We start from the raw sequence: 17,001 nt of genomic DNA, 5'->3' as shown, positions 1-17,001 counted from the left end.
CGGGGACTCTAACCGCAAATTCATCTTGCTGCCACTTACGAGAATAAAAAATGTACACTAATAATAATAATTTGTTGGTGCGCAAGGGAGGAGGAGAGACACGGCACAGTAACGTGGGCGTGCGTTAACGTGCAGGTGCGCGTACCACGTGCGGGTAACCACGTGGTGCGGGCAGGCTACGGAGCACCCTCCTTTGGCTCGGGAAAAACAACCAAAGGCGCATGTTCCGACAAAGGTCGCACAAAGAACTAGACAGATGCATAATTAATCCACATTCGTGCTGCACTACGAGACAGAGCCTAGCCGTACACGGTTGTTACGTACAGAGGTTGTGCCGATACAGTCGATGAGCGCATCGCAAGTGAGCCGTTGCGTACGGCGAAGCGGCGACGTGGTGTTTAGTAGCGCCGCGCCATGCACCTGCGGTTGTGTTCCCGCCACGGCTGACAACGGCGGTCTAGCGATATTAAAAAAAAATGGTCCTGGATCCCCCTCTTTTGCTAATCCACACCGATCAGTATGGCCAAACAATGGCGAATGACAGCGGCGTGCGATGGCGAGGTTGTTGGAAGTGGATTACTGGAGATGGGCGGGTGCCGCCGCCGGTGGAGGAATGAATCGTTGGTAAAAACTATTATTATATAAACAATAAAAAACATGCTGCGATATTCTCGCAGTGCAGAGACGACCTAAGACAAATTGAAATGGCACGAGAGTGAAAAACTCATGGCAATGGTACCTGTGTGGGCCCGCACATCCGGGTTAGACTCTTGGCCATGGTTCACGTCAGTGGCGAGTGATAACCGTGCAACCTCCTCTTCCCCAACAACACAAGGCATCAATCCACACTGACCAGAATGGTGAAGTATGGTCAACCCCCCCACCCCCATGGCCAACACAGCATGGGGAGGTCTTCATGAAGTCATGGACTGACAAAGGGCCAAACCATTACAATCAAAACAATATACTGTATTCCAAAACGTGAAAATTGCTTCATAAGTTTCCCAATATTTACACATTTACTTCATTACTTTAGCATCACGTTCCACATGTTGTAGTATGATATTGAATGGCGATGGGTTTATCAAAAAAATACATATTCTTGGGGTCTTTCGGTAAAGTCACATCGATGGTTCAAAGAAAATAGCAATCTGATGATCGCTTGCACTGTGATCGAAACGTCGTAGTTTTTCGTTATTTTCTTTGAACCTATCTAGGTGACTTTACCGAAAGACCCAAAGAATATTAATTCCTGCAGTCACGAAAGCTTTAAGTCAAGATTAAAAAGAAATACACTTTAGCAAACGTAAGAGTAAACTCTGAAGGTGCAACGTTCATTGCCCTCTTCTCGTTGTGGTCCCCTCTCCTTGCCGGGCGTGTGCCAGATAAGGCCTCTCTCAGAATTAGGTCCTCTTGATTATGCCGTCTGCCACGTATGCCGCGCAGCTGCCAGGGAATGCTCGGCAGGCGCTGAATGCTGACTGCAGAAATCTGGTAAGCATTTGTCTGCCCGACGAGGCAATCACTCATTGCGCTGCGCGATGAAACAGAGGCTGGCACTGAATGCGAAGCACGCACCGGCCGCGAGAGTTGCACGAGAGCTCTGTCCGTCGGTGGCCTTTTTATGCGCATTCCTAGGTTATCGTGCGCTTGCGCGCACAAAGTGCGCTGCTGCTGCTGCTGTGAATTCCGGCACCAGGACGGTTCAATTACGTGCCAAAAAAAAAGCAACAGCGGCGCACGCTCGACAGAAATCGCCAGCGAACGGAGTGGCCGGCGGGTTCACGCGCTCGCGATCAGCGTTGGCTCGCACGAGGAGTTCGATCGTAGTGAGTCGACTCGACCTCAAATGAGTACCTGGTGCGGTGTGTAGTAAACATCGTCACTGGGGGGACGAAGGCGGTCCGGGCGTGGTGCTGGCCACCCAAACCCCCTCGTGTGCTGTGCCGGCCTTCATTAGGTGCTACTCGCTAACAGCACATGCCCCAACAGTCTGTTATAGCTATATGGGACAGTCTTTGTGTGTATGTATGTGTGTTGAACTTCTTTCGTGCCGTACGTAGCCGACCCTGCTAATCGGAGGTGCGTGCGCGCAGTGAATTAGCAAACGGTGCAATTACAAATCCTTCTGCGTTATTTATAGTGATGACGTGCATCGAGCCACAGGCAGCCTGCACGGATATAAGTGAGGGGCCTAATCGTACAAGTTAATCAAGGTGAAGGTGCAGCCCTGCAACTGCTCACTAACGACACTGCTGGCGGAAGGGCCTCCACTAAAGGGTGCTCTACTAGCGCGCAACTTTGGAGGGTATTTGGCCTCTTCCATTCATGCCTTGGAAGAGTTGGGAGTAACCACACTTTATCCCACCACAAGCGACCTGCCGATCTCCGAACATACATGAATGACATGACGTCTAACGAGGTTGCACTCGTCAATTTCGTGACAAATTACGTTGTTATAAAGAATTACACGTTTGAAATGCAAGTTTAAGCATCAAGAGGCAGGCGGTGATGAGGTGGTTGGAGGTCTAGCAGCTGTGATGTGTGTGTGTGTGTTCACCGCTGCCTAAAGTTTCCAATGAAGAAGAATAGTTTGTTCAGCAACAGGAAGCCAAAAATATAAAGTCGGACAATAACACTTAAATAATAACGTCACGTCATTTCAACCAAAGTTATATGAAATACCGTTACGCATTCAATTGTTAAAGTAGAATGCACAATGATGTCTCGCATCAAATACACACTGGGCACAGGGGTCAACAATACACTTGTTGCACGGACACTAAGTGTCAGGTAAACACAGTTGAATGCAACATTTAGGACACCAATAATACTTCTGATTATCGTGCCAGGAATCTAGATGTAGGGATGCATCGCATTTGCCTAATACGTGTTTGTACTCAATTACATTGTATTTATCACAAATATATATTTAAGTGACAGCTATCATACTTTGCATGTATAGCTCCAATGCCTACAAAGCTCCACCCATACTCCCACTTCACAAGGACGTTTCTGTAAAATAACAGGAGGGCTGAAGTTAATATTTGAAGTTAATATTTGAAGTTAATATTCTAAAATGAAAACCACTTCGAACGATCATATTTTAAGGACTAGGTTCGATAAAACGCGTGCTTATTTTTTACAATTTTTTAGGAGCCCCCCACCCCCCCCCCCGGGACCCCCCACCCACCCCCTCCATTAAAAAAAACACTCACCCCCTTCATCAGGGTCCATGGCCGTTTCATCCGAGCCATCGTCACCTCCCTCATCGTCACCCGAGGAAAGGGATTCTGCAACGAGCGGCGGGGTTGGTTAGAACTATCACAGCAGCGGCGGTAGCGGCAGCGCCACGCTCGCACGTCAGCGCAGGCGCTAGGCGCTTGGCTCCCCCACTACGACACCACCGGGCGCACGGTTGCCTTGCTTCGAGCTTCCCTCACCCTGGCATACGATCAACGCCGCTTGGTGTAACAACACACACAGAGAGAGAGACGTGCGATGGATCGACAAAAGCTTTCCTCGGACTCTTCCGCCATCTCCAAAGAACTTGCATGTTTGTGGCTATTTAGTCGTTTTCGAACGCCAGCCCAACTGAGAAAATGTAACCAAAAACACAAATGGACACATTTTCTGAAAAATACTTTTTAGTCGGTGGTCTACACCAACAAAATGCCCCTGCATGCAGTTCTTCGGAGCCGGTGGTCCGCAGAAGGCTGAGACAACTTTTGTACAGGCAATGCACGTCCTTGTGTGTTGTTAAACCGATGCGTTGTCCGGCCCGCACTAATCGTTCTGTCGCGATGGGTTTGCTCTTCATTTACAGATTTGAATAATCGCACTTCTCTAGCCTGATCTAACAATCTAAGATGGCAACAATAAAACAATATTCAAGTAAAGCAAATACAACCTCAAACAACCAGTGAATAAAATTTTGACTTTAAACTTTCGTGACTGCAGGAATTCATATTATTGATTCTGTCGGTCAAGTCACGTAGATAGCAAATAAAATTAAAATAATAAAATTTTATACGCCTTTTATTTTATTATTTTATTTTCTATCTACGTGACTTTACCAAAACAACCAAGAATTTGAACCAGTGATTTATTCCTTTCCCAAGTACCACAGCCATTGATTATGAATTCCTCAGCAACGCTCCGGGAGACAGGGAAGCAGGAGGACAACCCGTGTGCCACATTAACTTACGAGGAAAATTTAAATCCTTAAAAATGGAACCCGTTTATTTTTTTACTTACACAAGTTACATTTCACCTGTGTAAGAAACGATGCACCATTCTCCCGTAGAAGGCGATTTTGACATTTAGTCCAACAGGGCTCAATGGAAAATAGGCACAACCTGCAGTCCTTCCTAAGCTACCCGTTTTTGCAGCTGCATTAAAAAGCCAGTTCGAATGTGTATGCTCTGCGTTTTTAAGTAATTGTTATAATGGATCTGCGCGGGGAGAAACGAGAAGGTGGAATTTTGGCGACTTTATAATGCGTAGCATCAACAACATCGGCCTTGGTGGTCTCCGTGACAACAACAAAGAGCAATGGGCCGGTGTCATCAGAAGCCACTCAACCAACGCCCTACTCTGGGTCGCTATATTATTTTTTTCCGGACAATGGAATGATTGAGAGTCAAAGGGAGTTTATCTGGCAAACATGTGCCGAGTGCTATTTTTAAATGTTAGTACAGCAAAGAGCTGCGCTGTTGTTGGCAGTGGTATTTTCGAATGTCCTGCTGAATGCATCTGTAAGGCAAACACTGGGCCCACGTGTGCCGCATAAAGGCCACGGCCGGTTGTTTTTGGACCAATCACACGTGCATCAATCTTCACACCTCGTACCCCGTGTGTCAGCGCTCTTACGATTGCTCTTTTACCAGTGCGAGTTTTGATGCTGCTACAACGCATATTTAGTGTATTTTCTTTACAAGGTTATTTTTAATCTGCAAGGCGGAGTAGGTGACATTTTAAGGCATTCATCATCGCTGGCCAAGGGATCTCATCAACATCCAGAGTAATGAAGCACCTCGCTGATGAACAGAACTTTGAATGCAATGTAAAGTGAGTGCTGGGACATGGCAACTGAACCTGTGAATCTTGCTTCATTTCAACATTCCATACGCCTTGTGTTTGTTTGCAAAGAGATTACTAGCCATTAACTAACGTATTTGTTCAGCTGGACAACCTGGTGGTCTGTGTTCTGCGACGGAATAAATGTTCCACATGATTCAGCAGTTCCCAGTACCAAGGCCGCAAGGCAAGTTCTACGTGGAATTTTCACCACAGTGTGCCACATTGGCATTAAAGCCAGCCCCCAACCCTCCCTCCGAAGCCACCATTCACATTAGCGAAGCGACAAAGTGGCAGTCGTAACACAGAGTGCCGGCTATTTTTGAAAATGACCCAATGAAAATTGGGAAAAAGGGTAAGACGCAGCCGTCTCTACACAACGACCATTACACGACCCACGTGACCCACGGAAGAAACAGCAATGACTCCGTGGGCTCTCACCGTGCCAAATAAACGAAATCAGTCGATCAAGAGAGTGGTCGTTTCATTTTTCGATTTAAAGCTTTCGTGACTGCAATGATTCATCTTCTTTGGTTCTTTCGGTAAAGTCACGTAGAATGAGAATAAAATAATAAATTGATAAAATAAAATAACACAATAATATTCTCACAATTGTGTTATTTTATTTTATCAATTTATTATTTTATTCTCATTCTACGTGACTTTACCGAAAGAACCAAAGAAGAAGAGTGGTCGTTGCATTATTAGGAAGCCACTGTAGCTATGCACTTTTAAATCTAGATTGAAAACTAATTTCTTTAGAACTGCTTTTTGTGTTTAGTTTGTTGACTTTCACCCCCCACCCCCGCACCTTCGAGTAGCACGGTTGTCTACGTATGGTGCAAAAAGAAGTTCAACATACATACAGAGATTGAGAGATCAAACATAGACAGGGTTTCTAACATTCCGCGCAGCTGCAAAGTGCGAGTGCCCCTTCACGGAGGCTGCTAAGGTTCCAGTGGTGACGAGTAACCACCGCCGGCTGTCCCCGCTCTCTTCTGCGGGCGCTACCCCCAGAAGGAACCGAACCCATTCAGTTGGCGCCCGCTGCCCTCGATCGTGAAGCCATCTGCCCCATCGTTCCGTCACAAATGTGCATCTGCTCCTAATCTGTCCATCTGTCAGCACGCAACGCGCGTTGAAGTCAGATTAAAGAGTGGACCGGCCACTCCCCACGGAAGACGTCCTCCGTCGTGAACACACACCTCCTCCTCAATGGACTGCCCCTGCATCCCACCATGAATATATTTAGCTATATTAAAAGGTAAAGCTATTTACCAACTCGCTACATTGGCTCATTTAATTTACAGAAATAATGTGAATGATCTGTTTCTTCAAATATATGCATGTAACTGTGCAGCCCTATGAACAAAGTGTATTAAAAGGGATGCATTGGCAAACAGTGGAGTGGTGTGGTTCGGCTAATGTTTTATGATCTCCAATTGAGGGTTCATGAATGTTAGGAATGATTCATGTGGCACAATAGCGATGAAGCAAGTTAAAATACAGTAAATATACACACATAGATACACATATCTTACTCCTACACGGATCAACAACAACCACCACCACCGTTCATGACTAAGCGGCGGTGACATTACCATGGCGATTGTGCCATGCTAGGTGCACTTCTAGGCCACGCCAAGTGTCGAAGGCCCGCTGGCAAGAGGTCACGGAAAAGACCCGGGTGCCATGGGTTGACTGACTGAGATGACCGGCAGATGCACCAACTGTGCTTCCCACTGTGGCAACACCCTGCGTTTTAGCCGCCCGGTGCTCCGCTCGTTATTGTGAGTGTCGCTCCTCTGCCCTTCGTTGTTTCTGCTGGAGGGGGACTGCCTCCAACTCCCCAGCAGCATCCTTCACAAACCTCCTCCACAGAGGCTGATCTTGACACTGCTGGTACCAGTCATCGGCGAGTCCAATCAGCTCCAACATCCTTCTGTACCATCTATCCGGCCGAATAGATGTTGCTTGTGGCATGGAGTAGCTGAGAACGCAAGCTACATACACAATGCAAGCACACACACACACCTACATGTGTGTGTATGCAATTACGAATAGTTTATCTCCCAATAAACTGCCACAAAATGTTCACGATACTATCAATAACGTCCATTTGCCAGTCGTATATTGGCTACGTTTCTATGAAAGAATGAAAGAGAAGCCTCAAAGTACGGAAATTATTTTTCAATGAAAAGCACAAGCACCGTATCTCCAATGCGAGTAATGAACTGCAGATGCGACAGCGATGCAGCATTCGTGAAAGTTTAATGGCTTTGCAATGCATGCACACACACACACACAAAGATGGCTTCTGTAGTTTCGTTAAGACTGTTGAGGAAAGTGCAGCTCACGAGCACCTGTTGCACACGGGGCTATTGTCGTACACAACAGATCAGGAGCTTATAAAGCAGAGCTGACTTTGTGACGGAAGGTTCACACTGAACAGACGCGTTACTATTCGTCACCCGCTGAACGTGCAGCCGAGGACGTGGTCATCCGTTGGGGACGGAGGTTGCGCCGGCCAATCAGGCCCACAGACGTGCTCACACTCTGACACCTACCTGCTCATCCTCACGCCAGAAGCCTTAGGCCTCCCTCGCGTGTGAACACACCCCCCCCCCCCCCCCGTGTGTGTATACATGCGTCGTGCGCGTGCGAAGTAAGCGCATTAAGGTGCATCGCCTCGTCAATTGAAATCAGCTCTGACGCTCGCGATACGTGCATCGAATCATTCATTTGGAGAATCGCTTATTTATGACGTAAGAAAATTAGACGGGAATTATATGCTAAGGTTTAGGATACACCAATGGTGCGAATGAACAATACTTTACATGAGAGACAAAGAACCAATGAGAGACAACGCAAACGAGCGATAAAAGACGAGACGCAAAAAAAAACGAACGCAAGTCGAATTGCTACCTCTAATAGTGACTCTTCATCGAATTGCGGAGGTGTGCGAATCATTACGTTCCTAACTCGCGGCAGAGCCCTAACCGACTCGGGAGAGAGAGTGGGGTGGCCGTTTCCAATGCAACCGGCGGGGTGGTCCGGAGAGCGACGCTGGCGCATGGCAACGTGAAAATAAGGGGGGGGGGGGGGGGAGGGAGGTAGGACGACACGCCACCTACCCGAGACGACGACCGTGAAGTTGGCCCGCACGGGGCCCGACGGGCCGGACGTCGAGCAGCTGTAGACTCCCGAATCGTCGAGGGACAGCTCGGAGATGTGCAGCTCGAGCGACGAGAGGCGCGTGCGGTTGGACGCGACCAACGCGGCGCCGTCCTTCGTCCACCCGACGGAAGGATCGAAGCGGTAGCGCGAGGCCGGGCAGCGCAGGTGCAGGGCCTCGCCCACTGGTAGCAGCAGCTCCACGGTGGCCAGCGGCGGCCTCTGCAGTGCGGCTGCGGGACAAACGGTGCACAGACGCACGCGATCGTGAACCACCAGCGCACGCACGCACGCACGCACACACGCACGCACGCTGGACCCTGCGGCAACTATGTTTCGTTAAAAAAATATATTATTTCCAAAGACGACGTCGCCGGAAAATTTCGCTTGGCTTTCAAGTACCAGGGCATGTAAGTGCTGTAATGGCACACAAATGCGTCATTATAAATCGATTATTGTTATTACTAACACAATAATGCTTGGAATTGTACGTGTCAGAATGTCCTACGTGTATTATTTATGCAAATTACGAGCAAGAGATGTAGGTTCCTGTTAGGAGTTAGGCCAATGGAGCAAAACATGAAGTCACAAATATCTGACAGAACAATCGTGAAGCAATACAAACAAGATCGTATCATGACCATGGACCTCAAACCATAACAACTGTTCAATGCCTTTCACACAGATGAGCAGAGAGAGAGAACGATATCACAATTTCTCCTCCCGCCCACACACACACTTCAAATGATGCACTGGACTGCAATTAAAAACCTAATACCGCAGGGAATGTATATACTAATCAATCAATCAATGCTGCACATAAACCCGGCAAAAGCTAACCAAAATATAACACAAAGTGCTCTTCTGTTGTGATGGGTTTTCTCGTGATTCATTACAGATTTGACTAAGCGGGAGGAAAGTGTGGGGGGGGGGGGGGAAGAATGTAATGTGTTGGGATCGGCCACGATTGGAAAAAGTGCATATTCAAAATAAATCCTAAACGCGAGGACAGGATCACACGCACGTAATAATTGTTACAATAAATGGTAACAATCACAACCCGTTAAAGTGAAATGGAGTCGAATGCCTGCTTAGCCGAATATATATTTTAAAAAAGTAGCTTTTTTGAGATGCCCCACCCGTCCACCCACCCCCCCCCCCTTCTCCATCTGTCAGCAGCTCTGGTGTTTGCTTGGATGTGGAGTCTCCAGATATTATCGGAGCTGCTGGGCCCCTGCTGCTCAGTGGGAGCCACTGCGAGTGTCTCTCTCTCTCTCTCACACACACACGCATTGGTCTGGAGCAGCCCGCCCTCCACCGCGTTACTCCCACCGGGCTTACCTAGAGAACCATCTGTGGTCACGTGGTGCATCCGTGTTTGTGCGTACGCATGAACTGCGCACCGGTGCAGGTGTTTAACATCTGCTCACTCCCCCATGTCATTCTTTCAGTCCCTTTTTTGTTTGTTGTCAATCCCATTGCTCATCCGCGCCGTGTGGGTCACGAGGCCGATGGTTTGGTGACGGGAAGGAGACCTCCAAACGGTTTAGTTATCGCTCGTGTTAGTTGTGACCAGGATCAACGCTCGGGCATCTGGATTCAGTGCACTGCACTGACATATATGCCGCTGATCCACCTCTTTACATACAGTACAAGGTTGCAGTAATAAATAACAAAAACCCAACATAACTTGCGCAGCGTTTATAAACCTTCATACGTTAGGAGCCAGTAACCAGCCTGTCGGTACCAGCCCAGCACGGAGAAAGAGCCTGCGTGACAGAAATTACTCAAGGAAGTGCTGCGACTTAGGCCCAGAAAAGGACCAAACGGAGCTTCACAACCTAGGTGCACCTTGCATGACAATTACCACGTATGTAAAATGTCAAATAATGTATAACATTGTTCATTCGTTTCGCAAGTCTTGCTTTTTTTAAGGCTTTTTCAGCAACCGCAAAAAATCTAAATTGCAACGCAGGCGACGAATTCAGACCACATGGTTTTGTTTAAGGAATAAAACCACTTTTCTTAACAGAGCATGTCGCACGCGTGCAACGGGCTCTTGGGATTGGCTATCGAGTGTAAGGCAGGGCCCACAATATTAGAAAAAAATTGCACTTTGTTAAAACAGTCCGACATCTATTTATTCTACGTTTTTTCTGAATAATCATATATATTTGTGGGGGCTTCAAGATCAAGAAAGAGGCTACCGTGCAGAATGGGCAGACGGGAGGTTGAAGATGATTTTGAAACCCTTCCCCGTGTTTGCGTGTCAGAACAGTGCTCCTAAAGTAATCAATCATTGTGGTATAACTACTGATCTTTTGGCATTCAGAATCCCACCTTACATTGTGGCCACCCTACCCAACATCTCCGTGCCAGTATAATTAATGATTAATCCCCAGATACGTTGCTCAAAAGCCTCTCTAATCAATAGGCCTTTGCACCCAGAGACGTGCATCTTCCCTCGTTAACTAATCTCTGCGCGAGTGTGCGCGCGTGTATCACTCGAGACTGAGAGGACACGACATGAGTGCCCCATCGCACATCGGTCCCGTCAAGAAAGGCAACTGGGCTTTGGCGGAACGCGTTGAAAGAAGGGATATAGTTGCCGACGGTTAAAGAATTACAGTCCGAGAGGGCGTCCACCGATGAGACGAAGCGATTCAATCAGCTCCTCGTGCGCGCAGCTCCCAGGTGGATTATGACACTGCTGGGGCGTGGGAGATGAAGACGGATTTGCAAAGCCTTCGTCCAGCAGTGGATTAACCATCTGGGTGGCGAGGTGCTAACCGCCCTCGCCTGGTATACGGAAGATCGTGGGTTCGATCCCGACCCAGATGCCTGCTGTATATTTGGAGTTTGCGTGTCTCTCTACCCGTGGTCGCGTGGATTTTATCTCCGCATCAGAATCTTGATAGAAACTGGGAGGAATCCGATGAGCTATGAAGCTTTTTTTCCCTGGATGCATTGATAGTGAGTCACCTGGCTGGCAATACTCATCATCTCGCCCGTCCCGCCCCTGTCACGAATATCCACCTTGTTCATTGGCGTGGATATCTACATTTTGTAAGAACTAAGTGTGTTGTTACTGGTTGGTTCAAGTGTATTTGTTTCTATATGTACGGTGTTGTGCGTATGTCTAAATTATATTGTGGAGACGATTACTCTGCATTGTTGTATGTACCAAGATAGGCATGTTTCACACCTCCGATTAGCACGGTTGGCTACACACTGTGCTAAAGCAGTTCAACATACAATTTACATACATAGCGCAACGGTAGCATACCAACCCCGCCAAGTTAGCCTGAAACTGATCGCATCGCTATTTCATCTTCGCTCAAGATGCATATATGAAAACTCGATATTTGCCGTGTAGGAACGGTATACATGGAAGTACGTAACTAATTAGAAGCGTAAAAAAAAAGAGTAATTAGAAGCGTGTTTTTTTGCGTACAACATTAAACAAAACACATTACCACACAACAACCAGTGAACGAAACAGTTATACATTTGATTAAACTGATGTGAAAAAAAAATTCATGTGAAAAGAACACTAATTCTTATGTAACCAATAGACGCATCCACTTGATTAAACAGTGCCTTAACGCGGTCACTCGGTACTTGCGAATATTTACAACGGCAATCCAACACCGCTAATTATACACAGAGGCCAATCTTGCGGCCGCCGCAGTGTGTCTAAAAATGTCACAGCGTGGTCAGAAGCAATGAAAACAAGGTGCAGAGGTGGAGTGGACACTTGCTTACATGGTGTGACTACGCAACAGGGCAGGTCACACCGCCGCCACTATGCAACAGGGCAGGTCACACCGCCGCCACTATGCAACAGGGCAGGTCACACCGCCACCACAAAGTTAGCACTCACGCTTGCATGCACACGGATGAACCACTCATCCCATACCTTCTCACACACACACAGATGAACACTCGCATACCTGCAGACACGCGCGCACACACACACACACACTTGCAGATGAACTCTCACATACCTTTACACGCAGGTGAACACTCGCATAACGCTTACACCTCCACACAAAAAACAAAGATCCCCCGTATAGCCTGTAACAGACTGTTGGGGCAAGTGCTGTTATGCACACGAGGGGGTGGGTGGCCAACACCACGTCCGGGGCGCCTGTATCTCCCAAGTGGCGATGTTTACGCATCGCACCAGGTACTCATTTGAGGCTGAGTCGACCTAGGCGAAGCCCAAGACCGGTTCAGATAATAGTCACCGGTGTTTGCCGTGAGCGAGAATCGAACTCGGGGCGCCAGGTTCGTAGCGCAGCGCGTTAACAGATGCACTACCGCCCCCTCCTACACCTCCACACAGACACACGCACCTTCACGCACACAACGCCTCGCTCGGTTAGCACGCGTGCATTACACCTACACACGCAGATAATACACGCATACCTTAAATGCACACAGACACAAAGGGCACCGTTTAGTTAGCCACGTACGCCGCCACAGTGAAAACACAAAGAGACTCGTGTCTGGTCTGTGCGACTCGGAAGTTCACAGCGCCGAGCTGGTAATGCTGAGATCCTGGGGCTCGAATGGGGGGGGGGGGGGTAGCTGCTGGTAATGAATCGAGAGTCCGCAACCGCAGCGAGCCAATGCACCGATTTCTGGTCACCGAGCAATTGCTGCATTTATCTGGGGCGTAGACACTCCACGAGGACACACACACACAGACACACGTAGCAAGGACAAAGCAAGCGGTTGCCTTGGCTGGCCACTGTTGGGGCAAGTGCTGTTGGCGAGTTTGCACCATCGAAGGGCGGCACGGCACACGGAGGGGGTGGGTGGCCAACACCACGCCGGGCCGCCTTTGTCTCCCCAGTGGCGATGTTTACACACCGCACCGGGTACCCATTTGAGGCCGAGTAGACCTAGGGGAGGCCCAGGACCAGTTCAGGTAATCGTCACCTGGTGTTGGCCGTGAGCGGGAATCGAACTCGGGTTGCCGGGTTCGTAGCGCAGCGTAGCGCTAACCGCTACACCACCGCTCCGCATATTCATAATACGCTGCCCCCACCCGCCGCCACCTCCAAACCCCTTTCCTGAGCCCCCTTTTTTCTGGCACAGCATCACTTTTGGAAGTGCGCCTTCACACACACGCACACACACACACGCGCCCGCACGCCCACCCACACTCAACTCGCTCACTCACGCGCGCAGCGCTGACAATAAAAAAAAGCCACCACCACCAGCAGCAGCAGGAGCGAGCGAGCGAGCTCGTCTCCCCTGGCGCATCAATCATCCCCGCCGCGACGGGCGCTTGGCGAGGAGGCGCAAGCGAAACATCCACACGTCCCTCCTGCTCGCAGCAGCCCGCAGCAGCCCGCAGCGCTCGTGCGGATTCACCGGCACCCACTCGCCCCCCGTGCGCCGTGCGAGAGCGAGCGCGAGACGCATGGCCGCAGGGGCACACTCCATCCAGCATCGGCGCTCGCAAACGGCGGGGAACCAAAAACCGGTCCGGTCTGTGCATTCCACAGCCTGCTCGCCGCCGCCGCCGCCGCCTCCTCCTCCTCTATCTTCATCTCTTTGGCGAGATTTCACAATTTTTGGTGATATACGCTTTCTTAGTGGTTGACTTTTTTTTTGCATTTGCCCGGACACGTTATTTTTTTCTATTGAATCACACGACGTTTATTTTTTGTAATAATTATACAGGTATAAAGCGGTCCATTGTTATAGAAAAAAACTCCACAGCCTCATTCCTTAATAAATGTCGTAATTATCAGCTTAATCTTACGTGCAATTAAATTGCCAAATGTTCATAGTTCCTGTCTCTGCAATAAAGTCAATAGCTTCTCATAGAGTTTAACAAAAGCCATCAACTTATCAAAGATTTTAAAAAAGCACGCATCCTTCGTGATTTTCACATAACACAACGTGCAGACCAATGCCTAGCTTCGCTTAAAAAGGATTTGCCAATGCGCATCATCGCCTAAAGTGGCATTGCCACTGGTCACGTGACCACACAAACTGCCAAGCATGCGGGGAAGCCGGTGGTCTCCACTGGGAATGAAATATCCTTCATCATCGACGTTCATTCATCCAGGCAGCGTGAGCAGGACATCATAAGCCATGGATGTGCGTCCACAACTCCACACGCCTTAGAGCAGTGGTTCTTGACCTTTACTGCAGCTTTGCACCCCTTTGGTTCTCAATCGCTAACAATTTATAATGTTACGTTCTTTCGGTAAAGTCACGCAGACAGGCTGACGGTCGCTTGTGCTGTGATCGAAACGTCGCAGTTTTTATTTTCATTTAATTTACTTTTATTTTTTCTATCTACTTGACTTTAACGAAAGAACCAAAGAATATGAATTCCTGCAGTCACGAAAGTTTTAAGTCAAAATTAAATTTATGTGAATAAATACATGGGGTTTGATGAAGCAAAGTAGTTGCACTTACGTGCCTGCGCTTAAATTTGTGGTTTTGATTATTTACCTTTAAAAAAATCTGGCATGACTCCCACCCCCAGAAAGGGTGTGGACACCCCCAGGGTAAAGAAGACCCACTGCCTTTGAGGTTCAGTCAATCCCGATGTCTCGTGCAACCTTCGATGGAAACTCAACTGGGAGACTAGAATATCCAAATTCAGATAAATGAGGGAAGATAAAAGTTTGGCCATTTCCTGTTATAATGGGCTGATAATAGTTTCAGGATCACCCCAAATGACTGGGGGATGGGTTGGGGGTGGAAATATTTTCTAGAGCTCAGTCCCAGACGTCTCCGGATAAAACTGAAAATTAATCTAACTTGGGAAACTACATATCGTTATCAAAGCAGAGCCACACACGAAGACTTTCGTTCTAATAGAAGTTCAAAATCTCTCACCGAAACAAGACCACGTGCGCAGCATGCAAAAACCAGCATGGGCAAAGGTGCGGCACATTACAAAACGTAAATGAATAATCGGCATTGGCAGCGGAGTGCCGGCGACCGGTTTCCTGCATATGCGGCCGCAAGTTGGCCAGTTCCACTCCCCCCATTTACTGCAGCGAGAGAACCACCGGGCAAAGTTAACCATTAGTGACAGCTCTGTGATAAACATCGTGGGGTGTCATGTAAAGAGGCCAGCGATGCTGTGAGGATGTTGCGTAACAATGGCAGTGTGACACGGGGGGGGGGGGGGGGTCAACAGCTGAACTCCTGGCGCTGTTCGGCAATGCCACTGAGAAGTGGACGATGAAGACAACGTCCACCATGCGCGTTGCTACGTTTGCTTGTACGGCATTTTTGTCATCCACTGCTGGATGAGAACCTCCCCCCCTTATGCCGCACGGGTGGTGGGAGTTGATTGACCATACTTCGCCACGCCAGTCACTGCAGACACGAATCATAAGCGTGGCAACATAAGTAAAGTACAGCAATGGATTTTTCTCCAGTGGCCTGTTTGCTCGTGCTCTTGCCAAAATTCTGACTTTCAACGTTGGGTACTTGCCGAAAGCATTACTCACTCCCGAAACGGGGCTTGAAATGATGTCAGAGTCAAGCATGCTCAGCGCTAGGTTCATCAATCCATGAGATTTTAAGCAACTTGAGTGCAGCAGTAGAGTGTTTCTCTGCACTGCCCCACTGTGTTGTGGCATACGAGCATGCGTGATGCCATGCCAGCGCTCACAACAGGGCAGCATGTGGCCTCGGACTCTGGTACTGTGGACCCGTGGGACAAAGGCAGGCGTTTAAGCCAACGTTCAACGTTGCACGCATTACCACAGACGATATCAATAATGTTGAGCGTATATTTGGAAGGATATTTATTTATATTCGTACGACGTTTTTATAGCGGATCCATTTAGCTACACTAAAGCGCTCTCTCACAATGAGTCTACGTTTTGTTTAACTTTAGATTTGTTTCTTTATTCCTAACTCAATATATAAAAGAATGTAAAGAAAATTCCTTTTTTCATAATAAAGGTTTTTGGGTTAGATCGCGTTATTTATAAATGTGTCGTAACTCTCCACCACCCGACACGGCCAATCAGCAAAAAAAAGTGTCACGTTGACAAAAGACAAATAATTCACTACTTTAGCCCACCGGTGTGTTGAAGAGTTAATCCACAACATTTACAGTTTGAGTACAACGTTTCGCCAGAATTGCCCGATGATGCTGGATGTAATTACCACAGGTCAACATTGCTGGCCGATTATCAAAAAACAGCCTTTTTGTATGCAGCTGTTTTTTATAGCGGCCTTCTCTGGTATAAACATATATATTGCTCGAAGTTTCACAAGCACTGCATGCGCTGCATTAGTCCAAACGTTCATTAAAAATCGGGCTAATACCACTAAACTTTAAAAAGATGTCTATTCTAGATTTAAAGCTTTCGTGACTGCTAGGATCCATACTCTTTGGTTCTAGGATCCATACTCCTTGGTTCTATTGGGTTAAAAAGATGTGTCATTCCACTTACAGCTCGAGAATCGATTGAAAGAAGGATGAGCAATTTGACCGTTAAATTAGCAAAAGAAAACTCCACATTTCCGTAAGAGAAGAGTTTGCGTTTTTGAGAGGGTGCCACCCAACCTGGGAAGCGGACCATAGAATCAGAATATTTATTCATACTGGAGGAATCCGATGAGCTACAAAGCTCAAGATGGAGCGATTTGACTGGTTGCGACACCTGAAGGAAAACGCGCGAAAGACAATAACCTTCAAATCATCTGGATATTTATTTACAAGGCTTGATGTTGTTGGTTGTCGTCATTCCA

General features: G+C 47.9%; 1 protein-coding gene across 5 annotated transcripts in view; it reads right to left on the bottom strand.

The window, feature by feature from the left end:
• Nucleotides 1-17,001, bottom strand: part of LOC116940485 (fibroblast growth factor receptor 2-like) — an 89,090-nt gene that overhangs the window by 50,384 nt on the left and 21,705 nt on the right. For 4 of the 5 annotated variants that reach the window (XM_076065920.1, XM_032950375.2, XM_076065919.1 and 1 more), the window contains exons 3-4: nucleotides 8,214-8,486; nucleotides 3,219-3,293 (exon numbers count right to left, since the gene is read on the bottom strand). In XM_076065920.1, the coding sequence (XP_075922035.1) occupies nucleotides 3,219-3,293; nucleotides 8,214-8,486 (348 nt within the window). The remainder of the gene's footprint in view (nucleotides 1-3,218; nucleotides 3,294-8,213; nucleotides 8,487-17,001) is intronic. The other variant, XM_076065921.1, reaches the window with a different exon arrangement.

This window comes from Petromyzon marinus, chromosome 9, assembly GCF_048934315.1.
Source record: "Petromyzon marinus isolate PM22_M1 ecotype Great Lakes invasive population chromosome 9, UKy_Petmar_22M1.pri1.0, whole genome shotgun sequence".
In the NCBI taxonomy this organism is placed as follows: domain Eukaryota; kingdom Metazoa; phylum Chordata; class Hyperoartia; order Petromyzontiformes; family Petromyzontidae; genus Petromyzon; species Petromyzon marinus.
Note: the sequence above shows the minus strand (reverse complement) of the source record. Positions and strands in the feature narration are given on the sequence as shown.